General features: G+C 38.6%; 1 protein-coding gene across 2 annotated transcripts in view; it reads left to right on the forward strand.

Moving 5' to 3' along the window:
- Nucleotides 1–16615, forward strand: part of ADAM9 (ADAM metallopeptidase domain 9) — a 123811-nt gene that overhangs the window by 64307 nt on the left and 42889 nt on the right. For both annotated transcript variants that reach the window (XR_001007499.1, XM_011993380.1), the window contains exons 13-14: nucleotides 6485–6577; nucleotides 7588–7783. Coding sequence is in view for 1 of the 2 variants with exons in the window: in XM_011993380.1 (XP_011848770.1) it covers nucleotides 6485–6577; nucleotides 7588–7783 (289 nt within the window). In the remaining variant the exon portion in view is untranslated. The remainder of the gene's footprint in view (nucleotides 1–6484; nucleotides 6578–7587; nucleotides 7784–16615) is intronic.

The raw sequence follows: 16615 nt of genomic DNA on the forward strand, positions 1-16615 counted from the left end.
CAAAGTGTGTTGTTTAATTTCCACATATTGGTGATGTTTCCATTTTCCTTTTTACTTTTATTGCCGTCTTTTTCTATTCTAATTGCTAGTTTCATCCATTCTGGTCAGAAAATACATTTGGTATGATTTCAGTCTTCTTAAATTTCTAAAGACCTGTTTTGTGACCTAACATGTGAGCCTAGAGAGAGTTCCATGTGTGCCTGAGAATAGTATGTATTCTGCCACTGTTGGGGAGAATGTCCTGTATATGTCTATTAGTTTGATTTGGTCTGTAGTGTTGTTCAAGTCCTATGTTTCCTTATTGATCTTCTATCTAGATGTTTTATCTATAATTAAATTGCAGTATTGAAGTTTCTTACTATTTTGTGTTGCTATTTCTTCAGTTTTGTCAGTGCTTGCATTACACATTTAGGTGCTCTAATGTTGGGTGCATATATATTTATTATTGTTATATCTTCCTAGTGAATTGTTACTTTTATCACTATAAAATGTTTTTCTTTGTGTTTTGTGACAATTCTGACATAGAGTCTCTTTTCTTTGATATAAGTTTAGCTACCCCTGCTCTATGTGGTTGCCATTTGCATGGACTATCTTTATTCATTCTTCACTTTCAGCCTACATATGTCCTTAGAACTATAGTGAGTCTCTTGTAGATAGCATACAGTTTAATTTTGTTTTTGTTCTTGTTTTTATCCATTCAGTGTACTATGTGTTTTTGTTGGGGAGTTTAACATAATTACATTTAAAGTAATTCTTGATAGGGAAGGATTTACTGTGATTGTTTTAAATGTTTTTTGTCTTGTAGCTCTTTTGTCTGCCCTTTCTTGCTGTTTTCCTTTGTATTTTTTTGATTTTGTCTGTGTGTTGATGTTCTTTTATCCCTATTCCTTTTTCTTTTATGTAATTTCCTTCTATAGGTATTTGTTTATGGTTACCTTAGAGTGTACATAAAATACCTTGTAGTAATAACAGTATTTTTAAGCTGATAACAACTTAACGTCAATTACAAACAAAAACTCTTCACTTTAAGTTCTCCCATTACACAGTTTATGTTGTTGTTACAGTTTACAATCCATTAATACTGTGTATCTTTCAACATATTTTTTAGTTTGTTTTTGTTTTTGTTTTTGAGATGGAGTTTTGCTCTTGTCTAGGCTGGAGTGTAATGGTGCCATGGCTCACTGCAACCTCTGCCTCCTGGGTTCAAGTGATTCTTCTGCCTCAGCCTCCCGAGTAGCTGGGATTACAGGTGCCTGCCACCATGATTGCCTAATTTTTATATTTTTAGTGGAGACAGGGTTTCACTATGTTGTCCAAGCTGGTCTCAAACTCTTGACCTCAAGTGATCTGCCTGCCTCGGCCTCCCAAAGTGCTGGGATTACAGGTGTGAGCCAGTGTGCCTGGCCTATAGTTATATTTTATGCTTTTTCTTCTAAATTTACACTAGAAGTGAAAGTGATTTACTCAGTACCATTAACAGCAACACAGTATTTTGCATTTATCTATATATTTATTCTTACTAATTAATTTTATACTTTCTTTTGCTCCTGTGTTGCTATCTAGCAGTCTTTCATTTCAAGTTGAAGAACTCCATTTCACATTTCTTAGAAGAAAGGTCTAGTCATGATGAACTCCCCTGCTTTTGTTTTTCTAGGAAAGTCTTAATGTCTTCTTCATTTTTAAAGGATAGTTTTGCCAGATATAGGATTCTTTCTTGGCAGTTTTTTCTTTCATTACTTTAATATGTCACCTCATTCCCTTCTGGCCTACAAGATTTCTGCTGAAAAATCCACTAATGGCCTGATGCGGGTTCCCTTGTATGTGATGAGTTGCTGTCTTTCTTACTGCTTTTCAGAATTCTCTGTCTTTGTCTTTTGATAATTTGATTGTAATGTTTCTTGGTGTTGATTTCTTTCGATTCCTCTTACTTAAGATTCTTTGGGGTTCCTGCATGTGGACGTCCATTTCTTTCCCCAGATTTGGGAAAATTTCACCCACTACCTCTTTTAAATAAGCTTTTTGGTACTTTTTCTTTGCTCCTTGTGGGATTGCCGCAGTGTGTATATTGGTCTCTTGATGGTGTCTCATAAATCCCTTAAGCTTTATTCACTTGTATTTCTTTTTCTTTTTGCTCCTCTGACTTGATAAGGTAACCTGACTTTGAGTTTGTTGAATCTTCCTTCTCTTTGCTCTGATCTGCTGTTGCACTCCTCTGTTGCATTTTTCCATTAGGTTGGTGTATTCTTCAGCCCTGAAATTAGTGAGAAGACCTTCTTCACTAATTTACCTGGCCAGAGCTTTTTTGGGCCTCTCAAACTTTCATATTTGTTAAAACTGCTGTTTCTGTTGTTGTTAGCCCCCTGGTGTCTACACTGTGCTGGAGCCCATCAGTGTTCCAAAAGGGGAGAAAGAAGTGATTTGTTGGGCAATCCCTAGAAAAGCTGCAACATGTGACACGTGGTCCAACTGTTTCTCTTTTCAGGGCAAAGCTTGGAGGTGGTATTTTATTTATTTATTTATTTATTTTTTTTTAAATCACTGTGTTAAACTGGGTAGAGGAACTGTGGCAAGTGTCTGAGCGATAGTTGGAACAACCACCTTTGTTCTTTGTGGCCTTCAGGGATCTAGCATATACCAGCTCCATCTGTGCTCTGAGAGAGGAGAGAGAAAAGCCAATTCCTTGGGTAGCTCCTAGAAAAATTGTAGCATTTGGTGTGTGGTCCTCCTTTGGGAGAAGCTAGGAGCTTTTTTTTTTTTTAAGTATTATTATTATTATCCATTTACTTTGTGTTGAGACAGGGCGAGGAGCTGTGGCAAGTGTCCACATGCTAGTTTAACCTGCCACCTTTGTTCTTTGAAACTCCCAGGGATCTAATATATTCCAGGTCCTATATGTCGTCAGAGACAGATGAGATAGAAGGTAGTCCCCTCAGGAAGCACTCTAAAAAACTGTAATATTGAATGTGTGGCCCAACTCTTTCTCTCCTCAGGGAGATGCTGAGAGCTGTTTCCTCCTGATCTTATATGCCATGTCATGGGTTGGGATTGTGGCGAGAAAGGATCTCCAGTTTTCCTACTGGTTTCAGTGTGGCTGGTTTTACAATTGCCTGCGATGTAGTAGCCTCTCAACTAGTTTCTGGATTTCTTACAAAGGGAATTGATTAATGTTTTACTGTTGAATTGCTGACTTTTTATAGGAAATTTGTTAGCCTCCAATAAAAGTTAAAATGCACATGCTTTTAGATCTAGTAATTCTACCTTTATGTAACTATCTTAGAGAAATATTTGTATATATGCACATGGGATGTGTACAGGGGTGTTTATTGCAGCACTGCCTGTTGGAGGAAGGAGAATCCAGGGCTTTCTATTCTCCCATTTTGGTGATGCCATTCTGGCTTTTGTTTTTGTGTATAAATAAAATCAGATATAATATTGTTTAAAATTGACTTAAAATCTGTTGTATGCAGATTTTTTTCTATTTCGATATCCTGGACATTTTTCTGTATCATTTTATTATGTAGACATCACCCTTTAATTTGCTGAACAGTATTCCAATACAAGGATTTACTATGATTTATTTAACCATACTCTAATTACTGTAATTAGTGTTTTCCGTTGTAAACAGTGCTGCAGTATACATCCTTGTACACACCTCACGTGTATATATATAGATATACACACGTCATGTGTATATATACAAATATTTTTCTATGATAGTTATTGTACATAAAGGTAGAATTATTGGATCTAAAAGCATGTACATTTTAACTTACATCAGAAGCTAATGAATTTCCTATAAATAGCCTGGGTCAGTTTGCATTTCTGACAACAGTATATTATGCCATTGTGTATCCATAGTCTTACCAGCACAGGATAATATGTTTTCTTAATTTTGGCAAGCTGATGGGTAAAAAATAAGAAGATACTGTTTTAGTTTACAGATTTTCATGTGATTATAGGTTATAGGCATCATTTTCTTCTGTGAATTATTATTTTATGTATTTTTTTATCAGTTCTGTTGGTTCATTGAATCTTATTTTAAATTGATTTTTAGGCCTCTTTCTATAAGATGGACATAACTCCTTTGTTATATATGTTCTAATATTCTTTATTTATAGCTTATTTAACTTTTCATAGGTTACATTTTATGTTGAAATTTAAAATTTAAATGAAGGCAAATTTACTAATTTTTTTCCCATAATGGCTTCAGAAATTTGTATCTTTAGCTGGCTTTTAGTATTCTTATATATAGATCATCATCATAGCCCCTCTACAAATTATTTTAGTTTTTGTTAAATTTAAAATTTTTATGTTAGCTCTTTGAGGAGGGGGCATGTGGAGTAAGCTTGGAAATTAAACTTATCCACTAATGATCAGTTGTTGTGGAACCATTTAAAAAGGTTCCTTTATGATAACCTAAGTCCTTATATACATTGTCTGTTTCCTGATTCCCTATTCTTTCATGAAGCCAACTGTCCTGCAGTGTTTTTGAACTGGCCAGCATTCACCTAGAAATCTTTATACGTTTTTAATTGGGTAAATGCCCCAGAGTGGGATGACTTGGTTAGATGGTAGAGGTATTTAACTTTTCGAGAAACTCTCAAACTGTTTTCTAAAGTAATTGTACCATTTCTCATTTCCATCCTTAGTGTATGAGAGTTCTCATTGTTTCGTATCCTCACCAATACTTCATGTGGTGAGTCTTTTTAATTTTAGCCGTTCTATTGAGTGTGAGGTGGTGCCTCATTGAGGTTTTATTTGCATTTCTTTTGTGACTAATGATGCGTTGAGTGTGTTTTCATGTGCTTATTTGCCATCAGGTTATCTTGTGGTGATATGACTGTTCACCTCTTTCCCCTCTTTTAAAAATTTTGATTACTTATTATTGAGTTTTGAGAATACTTTGTATATTCTGTATACAAGTTCTCTATCAGATTGTCAATATTTTTTCCAAGTTGTAGCTTGCCTTTAATTAGCTTAGCAGTATGTTTTGAAGAGCAGAACTTTTACATGTTGATGAAGTTTATTTTATACACTTGTAATTTTATCGGTTGTTCTTTTGGTGTCCTATCTAAGGACTTCTTGCCTACTCCACAGTTGCAAAGGTTTTCTCCTAGAAGTTTTATAGTTTTAGGTTTCACATTTAGTTCCATGATGCATTTTGACTTTTTTTTTTGGTATATTTCAAGATGTGCATTAAAGTTCATTTATTTTTAAATGTTTATTATGAAATAATTATAGTCTGACAGGAAGTTGCAAAATAATATAGAGTCATGTACTTTTCACCCAGTTTTCCTTAGTGATAACACCTTATAAAGCTGTACCACAGAATACAGAACAGAACATTGACATTGCTATTTTAACAGAGAAGATGTCTCTGTGGGTGGGAGTTTTTTTTTTTTGAGGCGGAGTCTCGCTCTGTTGCCCAGGCTGGAGTGCAGTGGCCGGATCTCAGCTCTCTGCAAGCTCCGTCTCCTGGGTTTACGCCATTCTCCTGCCTCAGCCTCCCGAGTAGCTGGGACTACAGGTGCCCGCCACCACGCCCGGCTAGTTTTTTTTGTTTTTAGTACAGACAGGGTTTCACCGTGTTAGCCAGGATGGTCTCGATCTCCTGACCTTGTGATCTGCCTGTCTCGGCCTCCCAAAGTGCTGGGATTACAGGCTTGAGCCACCGTGCCCGGCCTGTGGTGGGAGTTTGGGGGTAAGAAGGAGCCTTGGTGGCCCAGAGTATGGTGAGAGAAGCCAAGCAAGGTAAAAAGAGTGTTCAACTAGGGTGAAGAGCCACCCAACAGAGAAGTTAGACCCTGAGCGTGAAGATAAATGTCTTTATGGATGCTAACCTCTCTGTGATCATCAGGTGTACAGTTATGAACGGAATGTTTGTGCTTCCCCAAAACTCATGTGTTGGAACCCAACCACCAGCATGGCTACATTTGGAGATGGGGCCTTTAAGGAAGTAATTAAAGTTAAATGAGGTCATAAGGGTGGGGCTCTGATCCACTAGGATCAGTGTCCTTGTAAGAAGAGACACCAAACATCTTGCCTTCTCTCTGCCCACATGCACTGAGGAAGGGCTATGTTAGCACACAGAGAGAAGGCAGCCCTCTGCAAGCCAGGAAGAGAGTCCTCACCAGAAACGGAACTAGTAGGAACCTTGATCTTAGATTTCTAGCCTCAAGAACTATGAGAAAATAAATTTCTGTAGTTTAAACCTGTGGTATTTTGTTATGGCATTCTAAACAGACTAAGTAAGGCACATACTATATGATTTCTTTCCTTTGAAATATGTTGAGACCTAAATACTTGCATCTGAAGAGACACTGTTAAATCCAGAAACAGTAAGCGACTGTTTCTGGAGGGTAACTGCTACAATCATGTTAGAATGAAGTAGATTTTAGGTGTAAGCACAGATACATATATTTTTATTAATGAATATTAATGTCAATAACTAATTTCTTTATTGACTGTCATTTTATGTTCACAGGAATGTGAATTGGACCCTTGCTGTGAAGGAAGTACCTGTAAGCTTAAATCATTTGCTGAGTGTGCATATGGTGACTGTTGTAAAGACTGTCGGGTAAGGAATTCCTCCTTCTTGGGAACAAAAAAAAAAAAAAAAGAAAAGGAAAATCTGTGTATATCAAAATTTATTTTTTGAGATTTCTGAGTGAGCACTATTTTTTTTTATGGTCATGGGAAAAATTTTATGCCACTTGTGTGTAATTTTAAAGCACATTCGTTTACGTTAAATGGTCTGTTGAGATTGTTTTCTAAGTAGAAACATTTTTTTTTCTGATTTTTAGAGTAACATATATGCTTGTTAGCAATAATTAAATAACACAAAACCATAGAAAGTAGAGCATGAAAGAGCCTCTCTCATTTTATACTCTTCAGGTAGCCATTGTTGATAATTTGTTAATTTAATCATGTTTTTTCTATACAAATGTGATTGTATGTGTGTATGTCTGTTCTTAAGTGGGTAAGCACAGATACATATATTTTTATTATCTGCTTTTTTCAATATGACACCGTGAACTTTTTTTTTCCCATTCATGTAGTTCTATAATACATGGTTATTTAAGTAATATTACTTATACAGTTGTACCATAATTTCTTCAGTTAACTAATGATGGACATTTTGATTGCTTCCAATTACTGCTTATAAGAGAAATCACTGGTGCAGAATATTCATACTAAGTTTTGATATACATTTTATATATCTTTCACAAATGTGCCAGTCTGTACTTCTGCCAGCAGTGTTATCAAATACTTGTTTCCTTATGCCAATATTGGTTACTAGTGAGCACTATACTCCTAGTTAGTTCAGTAGGGTTCTTGTAAAGGGTTCTTGTATTTTTATTTAGTTTGCATTTCTTTTGGTTACAAATGAGGTCATGTTTCTTTACTTTCCATAGTTAGGACTTACATGAATTACCTATTGTTAGCCATTGTTCATTTTTCTATTGGGTTATTTAATCTTTTGTTATTGTTAGAATGCTTTGTAGATATAAATTCTGTGGTTTCACATTTGATTAATTTGTGGACATTATCCTGATACTTATGTTTAATTGCATTTTATTTCACTAGTTCCTTCCAGGAGGTACTTTATGCCGAGGAAAAACCAGTGAGTGTGATGTTCCAGAGTATTGCAATGGTTCTTCTCAGTTCTGTCAGCCAGATGTTTTTATTCAGAATGGATATCCTTGCCAGAATAACAAAGCCTATTGCTACAACGGCATGTGCCAGTATTATGATGCTCAGTGTCAAGTCATCTTTGGCTCAAGTAAGATATCATCATTTATAATTGATTGCTTTGATAGTATTTATTTTTGATTTAGGTATTTTAAAAAAGGTAATGAAACATTATTGATAGAGTTGAGGCTGTCTTGTTTCTCATCATATTTTCTTCTTTGGAGGCAGTCATGATCATGAATTTAATATGCACAGATTCAGTTGATGTTTTCTAATTTTTCTGTCTATATCTTTTTATGTTTTTTGTGTATCGTTTACACACACGCACAGATACATTTGTAGTATCCTCTAGTTTTAATAATGTTGAATTGTGCACATGGGTCTGCTGTTTGCATTGTTCACTCAGAATTTTCTTGAAATTCATCTATATTGATATATTTATATCATAGTATATTAAAGTATTCCATTAGATAAATGGATCATGATTTAGTTATTCTCTTACTGATAGATATTTGGGATTTAAAAACAATTTATGTATTTTTACTTTTTAAAGTTATTTTTATCGAGGGCATACACATAAAGAGCCAAATTATTGTATAATGCATAGTATGAACAAATAAGGACTGTTCCCACCCAGTATTCCTATCACTTGAGGCAGTTTTACCTTTTCTGGCTAAGATTTTTGTTAACTTGTGCTAAGTTTTTAGATAATCTCTTGGCAATGCTACGTTTTTATTTTTTTGTTCTAGGCATTAGTTATTAATTTTTCACTATAGAAGATAAGTTAGTTTTCTTTCCTTCTCTTCTTTCAACCCTTAACAACTCCCGTCATACCTATGCTCATTTTCCATTCTTCATCCTCCCAATATGGATTAATTGTAATTTTAGTTAGGGCAGTGTTGACTGTGTATTGTATAATGGCCACATGAATGCTCTTCACAGCTAAACTATATAGTAAGTTATAATTACTTTCCTGATTTCTCTAGAGTTACTAATTCTCTATCTGTTTTTCTCTCTCTCTTTTGGTTTGGTTAATTTCCTATGTACTTCCATTAATTAACTTGTATATTGTTAACCATTGGCCTGATTGTGCCTTCAGTTGATTAGTGGCATCGAGTATTCTATTTATTTCAATTTGTTCAAATAAGTCTGAACAGAAGTCCTCTGTTCTTCTTCAGTCTTGACTGGTTTCCCTCTGTATAGTTAGTGTTCTCTAGATAAATGGAACCATTGTGTTGTGTGTTTATGTATACAGTTGTGTACCACATAACAACATTTTGGTCAGTGAGAGACTGCATATACAACAGTGGTCTCATAAAATTATAAGGCTGTATTTTTACTGTAACGTTTCTATGTTTAGATATGTTTAGATATCTTTTCTATGTTTAGATATGTTTATATGCCATTGTGTTACCGTTGCCTACAGTATTTAGTCCAGTGTCATGGTGTACACATTTGTAGCCTAGGAGCAGTAGGCTGTGCCACATAGCCCAGATGTGTAGTAGGCTATACCACCTAGGTTTGTTTAAGTGCACTCTGTGATGTTTGCACAATGACAAAATCACCCAACAACTCACTTCTCAGATCATATCCCTGTTGTTAAGTGACACATTACTGTAGATACTACTGTATATATAATCTGGAGGACTTGTTACATGAATCTAATATTAATATATAATACATAATTTACATATATACTATATTAAAATGTAATCTCATATATTTATTACATGAAAATCGAATATATTCTCCTGGAGGACTCTGATATATTAGATTCATGTAATAAATCCTGCATAATAGCACGAGCCCATATATGAATTGGCTGTGTGATTGTGGAGGCTGCTAAGTGTCAGATCTGCAGGGAGAGTCAGCAATTTGGAGACCCTGTAGAGCTGATGGTATAGTTCCAATTAGAAGTCTGGCAGGCTCATGACCGTGGAAGAGCTAGTGTTTCAGTTCAATTCCAGAGGCAGGAAAACAGCTGATGTCTCACTCCAAAGACCTTCAGGAAGACTTTTCTCTTACTTCAGGGAGGACTGGCCTTTTCGTTCAAGTTTAAGATTGATTGGATGAGGCCTAACTCCAATAGGGAGGGCAATCTGCTTTACTCAGTCTACTGATTTCAATGTTAATCTCATCCAAAATCACCCTTACAGAGACATCCGTAATTACGTTTGATTAAATATCTAGGAATTCTGTGGATCAAATTAACCTTACTAAAAAGAGTAAAATTAACCCTAATCAAAAATCCACTCCTTGTCAACTAGACACCTTGTTAAACCATACCAAATCTCCAAATGTGGACCTTGTTAAGGGCATAATTCCACCTAGCATGATATAATACCACTGTCCTGCATACAAATAAAACCTCACTAACCTCTTTCCCAGAAAAGGAGGTAAAGTCTTTGAGTGATGTTTATTCTTCTTCTTGATATCCCATAACTTAAATACTGGGATATAAAATGAATAATACTTAAATACTATAATATCTAGTCAATATATCTTATGTTGCATGATAAAGGTATAAGGAATGAAAACATATTTGCTCAATACATGTGTGTGTGTATGCACACACACATACACACATGCAGCTATCTTTAATGAAACAGTCTTTGTTTCTGTAACTGGTCACTTGGTTGTAGCTGGTATTTATAACTAACTTCCACCCGTTCTGTATTCCCTTTGCCTTCAGCAAGCACATTAGCTATTTGTGGTTCTTTATCTGTTAGGGTGACCCAAACTGTCATTCTTGAAGGGCCTGGGCCATTTGTAATCCTGCCTAGATTGGGTTGTTATAGTTTTCCATTGAACTTAAACTCGATCATGGAGGATGGTAACACTAAGAGATGCCCTAAGGGATCTCTGGCATTCTAGACATACTCTTCCTTGCCTCCATTGTGGAGTAGTAGGCCAATTTTCCTTTGGTAGTTCGGATCAGTAATTCTACCTGGCACAGAAACTGCCTTCTTTGCCTGTTGACTCAGAGGTATGAGGAGCCATTGTGACTGGGCTGCTGGCTTAATTTCTAGTTTAGTGGAATCATTATTGTGGCTCCTGGTGGCAGCAGTCCTCCCTTTGGAACTAAGGCCTCTAGTCCAGTAGAGCATAAAGTCATGGGAACAGGAAACAAAATTTTGCTAGTGGGTCACTATGGATAATGTTGTGTGGTGTTCCTCCCATTTCCACCCCTTGATACCTGGACACATGAATCCTGGTTATGGAAAAAACAGCATTAGATGTTGGCTGCTGATTGAGAGCATATACAGCCTTTCGGAGAACCTTGCCCCAGCACTGTAAGGTATTGCTGCTTAGTAGCACTGTAACTGAGTCTCCAAAAGGCATTTCCACCATGCTGTCAGCCAGCTGCTTCAGGATGGTGGGGAAGGAACATGGTAAGACTAGTGAATTCCATGTGCATGGGCCCATTACCTCACTTTTTTGCTATCAAGTGAATTCTTTGGTTTGAAGTAGTGCTGTGTAGAATATTATGATGGTGGGGGAGGAATTTTGTACATCCTCAGAAGGTAGTTTGGTAGTTCACAGGAGTGTTGCTACAGGGATGGCAAATCTATATCAAGAGTGCGTGTCTATCCCAGTAAGAACAAAGCACTGCCTCTTTCATGATGGAAGGGGAAAAATCAGCCTGCCACCAGGCAGCTGACTGACTAACCTAGGGAATGGTGTCATAATGGGGACTCAGGATTGGACTTTGCTACTGGAGAATTTGGGCACTTAGCAGCAGCAATAGCCAGGTCAGTTATTGAGAGGAAGTCCATGATGCTGAGCCCATGCATTGCCTCCAGCTCTGCCACTGTGAGTACTTGTTTCCTGAGCACATGGATGAGAACAGTTGGCTGGGGAAAGAATGAGTCATCCTGTCTACTTGATTATTAAAATTCTCCTCTACTGAGGTCACCCTTTGGTGAACATTCACATGGGACACAAATATCTTTGCCATACAACCCAGTCATTGGCCGTAGCCCATAAACTGGTATTTAATCACATCTGGCTATTTCTTCTTCCAAGGAAAGTGAACAACCAGCTACACTTCAGGGATGTCCCAGAAAGGGGCTGCAGTGCTACAGTCATCCACTTTTGGTTCTTCATATCATGTAGAACCATCTGCAAACCAGGTCTCTGTCTTCTTTTCCATTGTTACCTGCTGGGTAGGAAATTCCCCATGAGGTCATACTTGCTGACTAGGAGAGAAAATGTAGTGTAGCAGGAGTGGGGAGCAGGGGCTTTTGGGGTACTTCTTTATGTAACTTGTGCCTTCCAGGCCTTGGTTGGGCCCAATTACATATGTAACACTTCCATTTCATGATGGGATGCTGCTGCACATGCTCAGCTTTATAGCTTGGTGAGTCAGATGACATCCAGTTTATGATGGGAAACTCAGGTTGAATGGTAACTTGGTGAGTGGCCCATGGTTACATGTTCAGTTTCTCCTTTAAGGCCCAGTAGCAGGCCAACAGTTTTTTCTCAAAAGGAGAGTAGTTATTCACAGAGGATCACAAGGCTTTGCTCCAAAATCCTAAATGCCTGCACTGCACCTGACCTATAGGAAACTGTCAGAGGCGCTAAACAGCATTTCTGTCTGTAACTGCTGGTTCAAGCACTGTTTGATTTCTGTCTGTAACTGCTGCTTCAAACACCACTTGATCAAGTGGGCTAAGCAGCAGAGCGTCTTGCCTGACAGCCTGGACCTATTGCAGAGTTTCCCTTTGTTCTGGGCCTTGCTCAAAACTAGCGGCTTTTTGGGTCACTGGGTAAATGGGCCAGAATTACACAACCAAATGAGGAATATTTTGCCTTCAGAAATGCAGATGGACCACTCAACATTGTGCCATTCTGTTGGTTGTGGGAGTGGCCAGATGCAACTTCTTCTTCCCCTTAGGGTATCTTGACATGCCCCACACCACTGGACATCTAGAAATTTCACTGGTAGAAGGCACCTGAATTTTTGTCAGATTTATTTTCTACTTTCTGTTGTGCAGATATCTTGCTAGTATCAAGAATAGTTGCTTCTTCTTGCTCACTAGGTCTAATGAGCATAATGTCTTCAATGACTAGTGTGATATTTTGTGGAAGGAAAAGGTAATCAAGATCCCCCAAACTAAATTATGACATGGGGCTCTAAAGTTGATATTCTTCCTAAGTAGGACAGTGAAGGTGTATTGCTGGCCTTGCCAGCTGAAAGCAGCTGCTTCTGTGTGGATGGGTATAGGTAAAGGTATTTTTCAGATCATAGCTGCATACCATGTATTAGGGGGTGTGTTAATTTGCTCAAGCAGTGAAATACATTTGGTACAGCAGCTTCAATTGGAGTCACCACTCAGCTAAGCTTATAATAATCCACTGTCATTCTCCAAGATCTGTCTGTCTTCTGCACAGGCCAAATAGGCAAGTTGAATGGAGATGTGATGAGAGTCCCCACCCCTGCATCTTTCAAGTCCTTGATGTTGACACAAATCTCTGCAGTCCCTTCAGAGATGTGGTATTGCTTTTGGCCTACTATTTTCCTAGGTAGAGGCACTTTCTAGTGGGTTCCACCTGGGCTTTATTACCATAATGGCCATCACTCCACAGGTCAGGGAACCAGTGTGGCGATTCTGCCAGCTGTTGAGTGTGGTCTGTTTCAATTATGCATTCTGGAACTGTGGGAAAAAACCCACAAGGTGGGTTCAGGGACCCACTAGGCCTGCTGTGAGATGGACCTGAGGTAAAACTTCATCAATCACCTGACCTTCATAAGCCCCTACTCTGACTTTTTGGCCACAGTGACATTTTGGGTTTGCTGAATTATTTCAGTATAGGTTTCTGTGTTCCTGAAAGGTCTAATTTTTTTCTCAGTGCACAGTGTCTTAGTCTGATCAATTCTGTCTCAGTCTATTTTGTGCTATTATAACAAAATGCTACAGACCAGGTAATTAGTAGTGAACAGAAATTTATTGACTTCTGGAGACTGGGAAGTCGAGAGAAAGGTGCTGCCACCTGATGAGGGTTGTTTTGCTGAGCCATCACATGACAGAAGGTGAATGGGCAAGAGACAAAGTGGGGCCAAACGCACCCTTTGATAACAATCTTATCCCAGAGGGCAGAGCCATCATGGCCTAATCACCTCTAAAAGGTCCCACCTCTTAATACTGTCACAATGGCAATTAAATTTCAACATGAATTTTAGAGGGGACAAACATTTAAACCATAGCTGGCTGCTCTAACAAGATGTACTGTGGACTGTGTGGCTTAAATGGCAGACACTTACTTCTCAGAGTTCTGGAGTCTGGGAGTCTGAGATCAGAGTGCCAGTCAATTTGGTTCTTGGTAAGGGATCTCTCCCTTCTTCTTATAAGATCGCCAGTCCCATCATAAGGGTCTCATCCTCATGATCCCACCTAACTCTGATTACCTCCCAAAGGGCCCATCTCCAAATACCATTGGGGTTAGGGCTTCAACAGATGAATTGTGGGGTACACAAACATTGAAGGGGTACACATACATTCAGTGCATAGCCATTGCCCTGGTAAAAGGCCATAGGTCCCTTGGAAATGTCTGGTATAATGATTAATAGTATAAATTTTTGGCAGCATATGGGAGGGTTCTTCCTTAAGAAGATCTACCCTGCCTTTATTTGAGAGTTTCTGTTTCTGTAAACCGGCTCAAGTCAAGGAATTAATTAAGAGGCTGTGACCTTCTGTTTTTATGATTCAAATTAGACTCGTTTACTTGGCCTAGGATTTTCTTATTTGGTACAGATCAAGTAAGACTATGGGAAGCTGCGTATCTTGCTTCTGCTCTAGACAGAAACAGTGTGATCAACTAGCCAATGCCGTAAGTTTTTACATGGGTCAGGTTATTGTGATTGCTGCCTGACTCTGCTCTCCATTATGGTAACCATGCCCACCTTGCCTTTGGTGGTTGAATGTTGACACTTTCCTATCATCTAGGATCTGATACTTTCATTGCATTTAAGTTTCCCAACTCAGTGGCCATTGCTCCTACTACAAGGTCTGCCCTTTAGATAAGAGTGATCACAGAGCTTTTCAAGGATGCTAGGCCTCCCTTACAAATATATTTCCTACAGTCTTGGTAAAAGGTGTGTTTTCCGAATTCCTCCAGGGTGGGTAAATACATCTGAAGTGACAAATTGACTCCAACATTTTAGTCTCCCTCAGACTTTGGATCCCTTTCTCTGCATTAAACTGAGACAGGCCCTGCATTCCTGACTTGCTCACTGTGAGCTGCCTTTTGAGTCACATTTCAGCCAGTTAGCCGAACAAACTGTCAGAGACCTTTCTAACTCCCTGAATGGCAACATTCAGTGCAGACTCTCAGACTTGTGAGTCCTCATCAATAAATTCATCCCAATCCAACTTTATATTCCTCCCACCATTATCTCACACCCTTAATATCCCTTCCCACACATGTTCCCTGGATTTTTTTCTGTAAATTAGAAAATTCAAGTAGTCTTGGAGTGTGGTGAACCTCCTCAGGGGTCGTGTTTAGTATTTCACCTTTAGGGGCATTTTCTATGACTTGAGTCTAGTTATAGGTTTAGAAGCAATGAGATATTTTAGAGGTGGATCCTGAGGGAAATTGGCATTGTCGTGCATGGCACCTGCCTCCGGGGAGGCTATTACAGTTTCCTCAGGCAATGCAGGGTTAGTCCCCTCAGATGGTGGAGACGCTGTTTCCACTGGCAAAGACGACTCATCAGAATTTAGAGGCTCAGCCAGGTGCCTGTAATCCCAGCACTTTGGGAGGTGAGGCAGACAGATCACTTGAGGTCAGGAGTTCGAGACCAGCCTAGCCAACATGGCGAAACCCTGTCTCCATTAAAAACACAAAAATTAGCCAGGCGTAGTGGTGCACTCCTGTAGTCCCAGCTACTTGGGAGGCTGAGGCAGGAGAATCGCTTGAACCTGGGAGGTGGAGGTTGCAATTAGCTGAGATTGTGCCACTGCACTCCAGCCTGGGCAACAGAGCAAGACTCTATCTCAAAACAAACAAACACAGACAAACAGTTTAGAGGCTCAGTGTACCCAGCTTTATCAAAGTCTCCCCACATGTCCTCATTCCAACTTTCAAGAACCAGTTCCTTGCCGGTCAGTACCCTCAATTTAACAGTAGATACCCTACAAGGCTAGGAGTTCAATTTGCTTTCAGCCAGTCACAGGATAAGATTCTAGGTTTGATTTTCAACAGTCTCAGCTCTGCAACTACTGGCGATATGGCTGTCCTTTAGGGCACACAGAGAAAATTTCAGGTCACTTATATGGTGTTTTTTTTTTTTTTTAAATTATACTTTATGTTCTAGGGTACATGTGTACAACATGCAGGTTTGTTACATATGTATACATGTGCCATGTTGGTGTGCTGCACCCATTAACTTGTCATTTACGTTAGGTATATCTCTTAATGCTATCCCTCTCCCCTCCCCCCACCCCACAGCAGGCCCAGGTGTGTGATGTTCCCCTTCCTGTGTCCAAGTGATCTCATTGTTCAATTTCCACCTATGAGTGAGAACATGTGGTATTTGGTTTTCTGTTCTTGCAATAGTTTGCTGAGAATGATGGTTTCCAGCTGCATCCATGTCCCTACAAAGGACATGAACTCAACCTTTTTTATGGCTGCATAATATTCCATGGTGTATATGTGCCACATTTTCTTTATCCAGTCTATCGTTGATGGACATTTGGGTTGTTTCCAAGTCTTTGCTATTGTGAACGGTGCTGCAGTAAACATATGTGTACATGTGTCTTTACAGTAGAATGATTTGTAATCCTTTGGGTATATGCTCAGTAATGGGATTGCTGGGTCAAATGGTATTTTTGGTTCTAGATCCTTGAAGAATTGCCACACTGTCTTCCACGATGGTTGAACTAGTTTACAGTCCCACCAACAGTGTAAAAGTGTTCCTATT

The sequence above is a fragment of the Mandrillus leucophaeus genome, unplaced genomic scaffold (genome assembly GCF_000951045.1).
Source record: "Mandrillus leucophaeus isolate KB7577 unplaced genomic scaffold, Mleu.le_1.0 Scaffold111, whole genome shotgun sequence".
NCBI classification, from domain to species: domain Eukaryota; kingdom Metazoa; phylum Chordata; class Mammalia; order Primates; family Cercopithecidae; genus Mandrillus; species Mandrillus leucophaeus.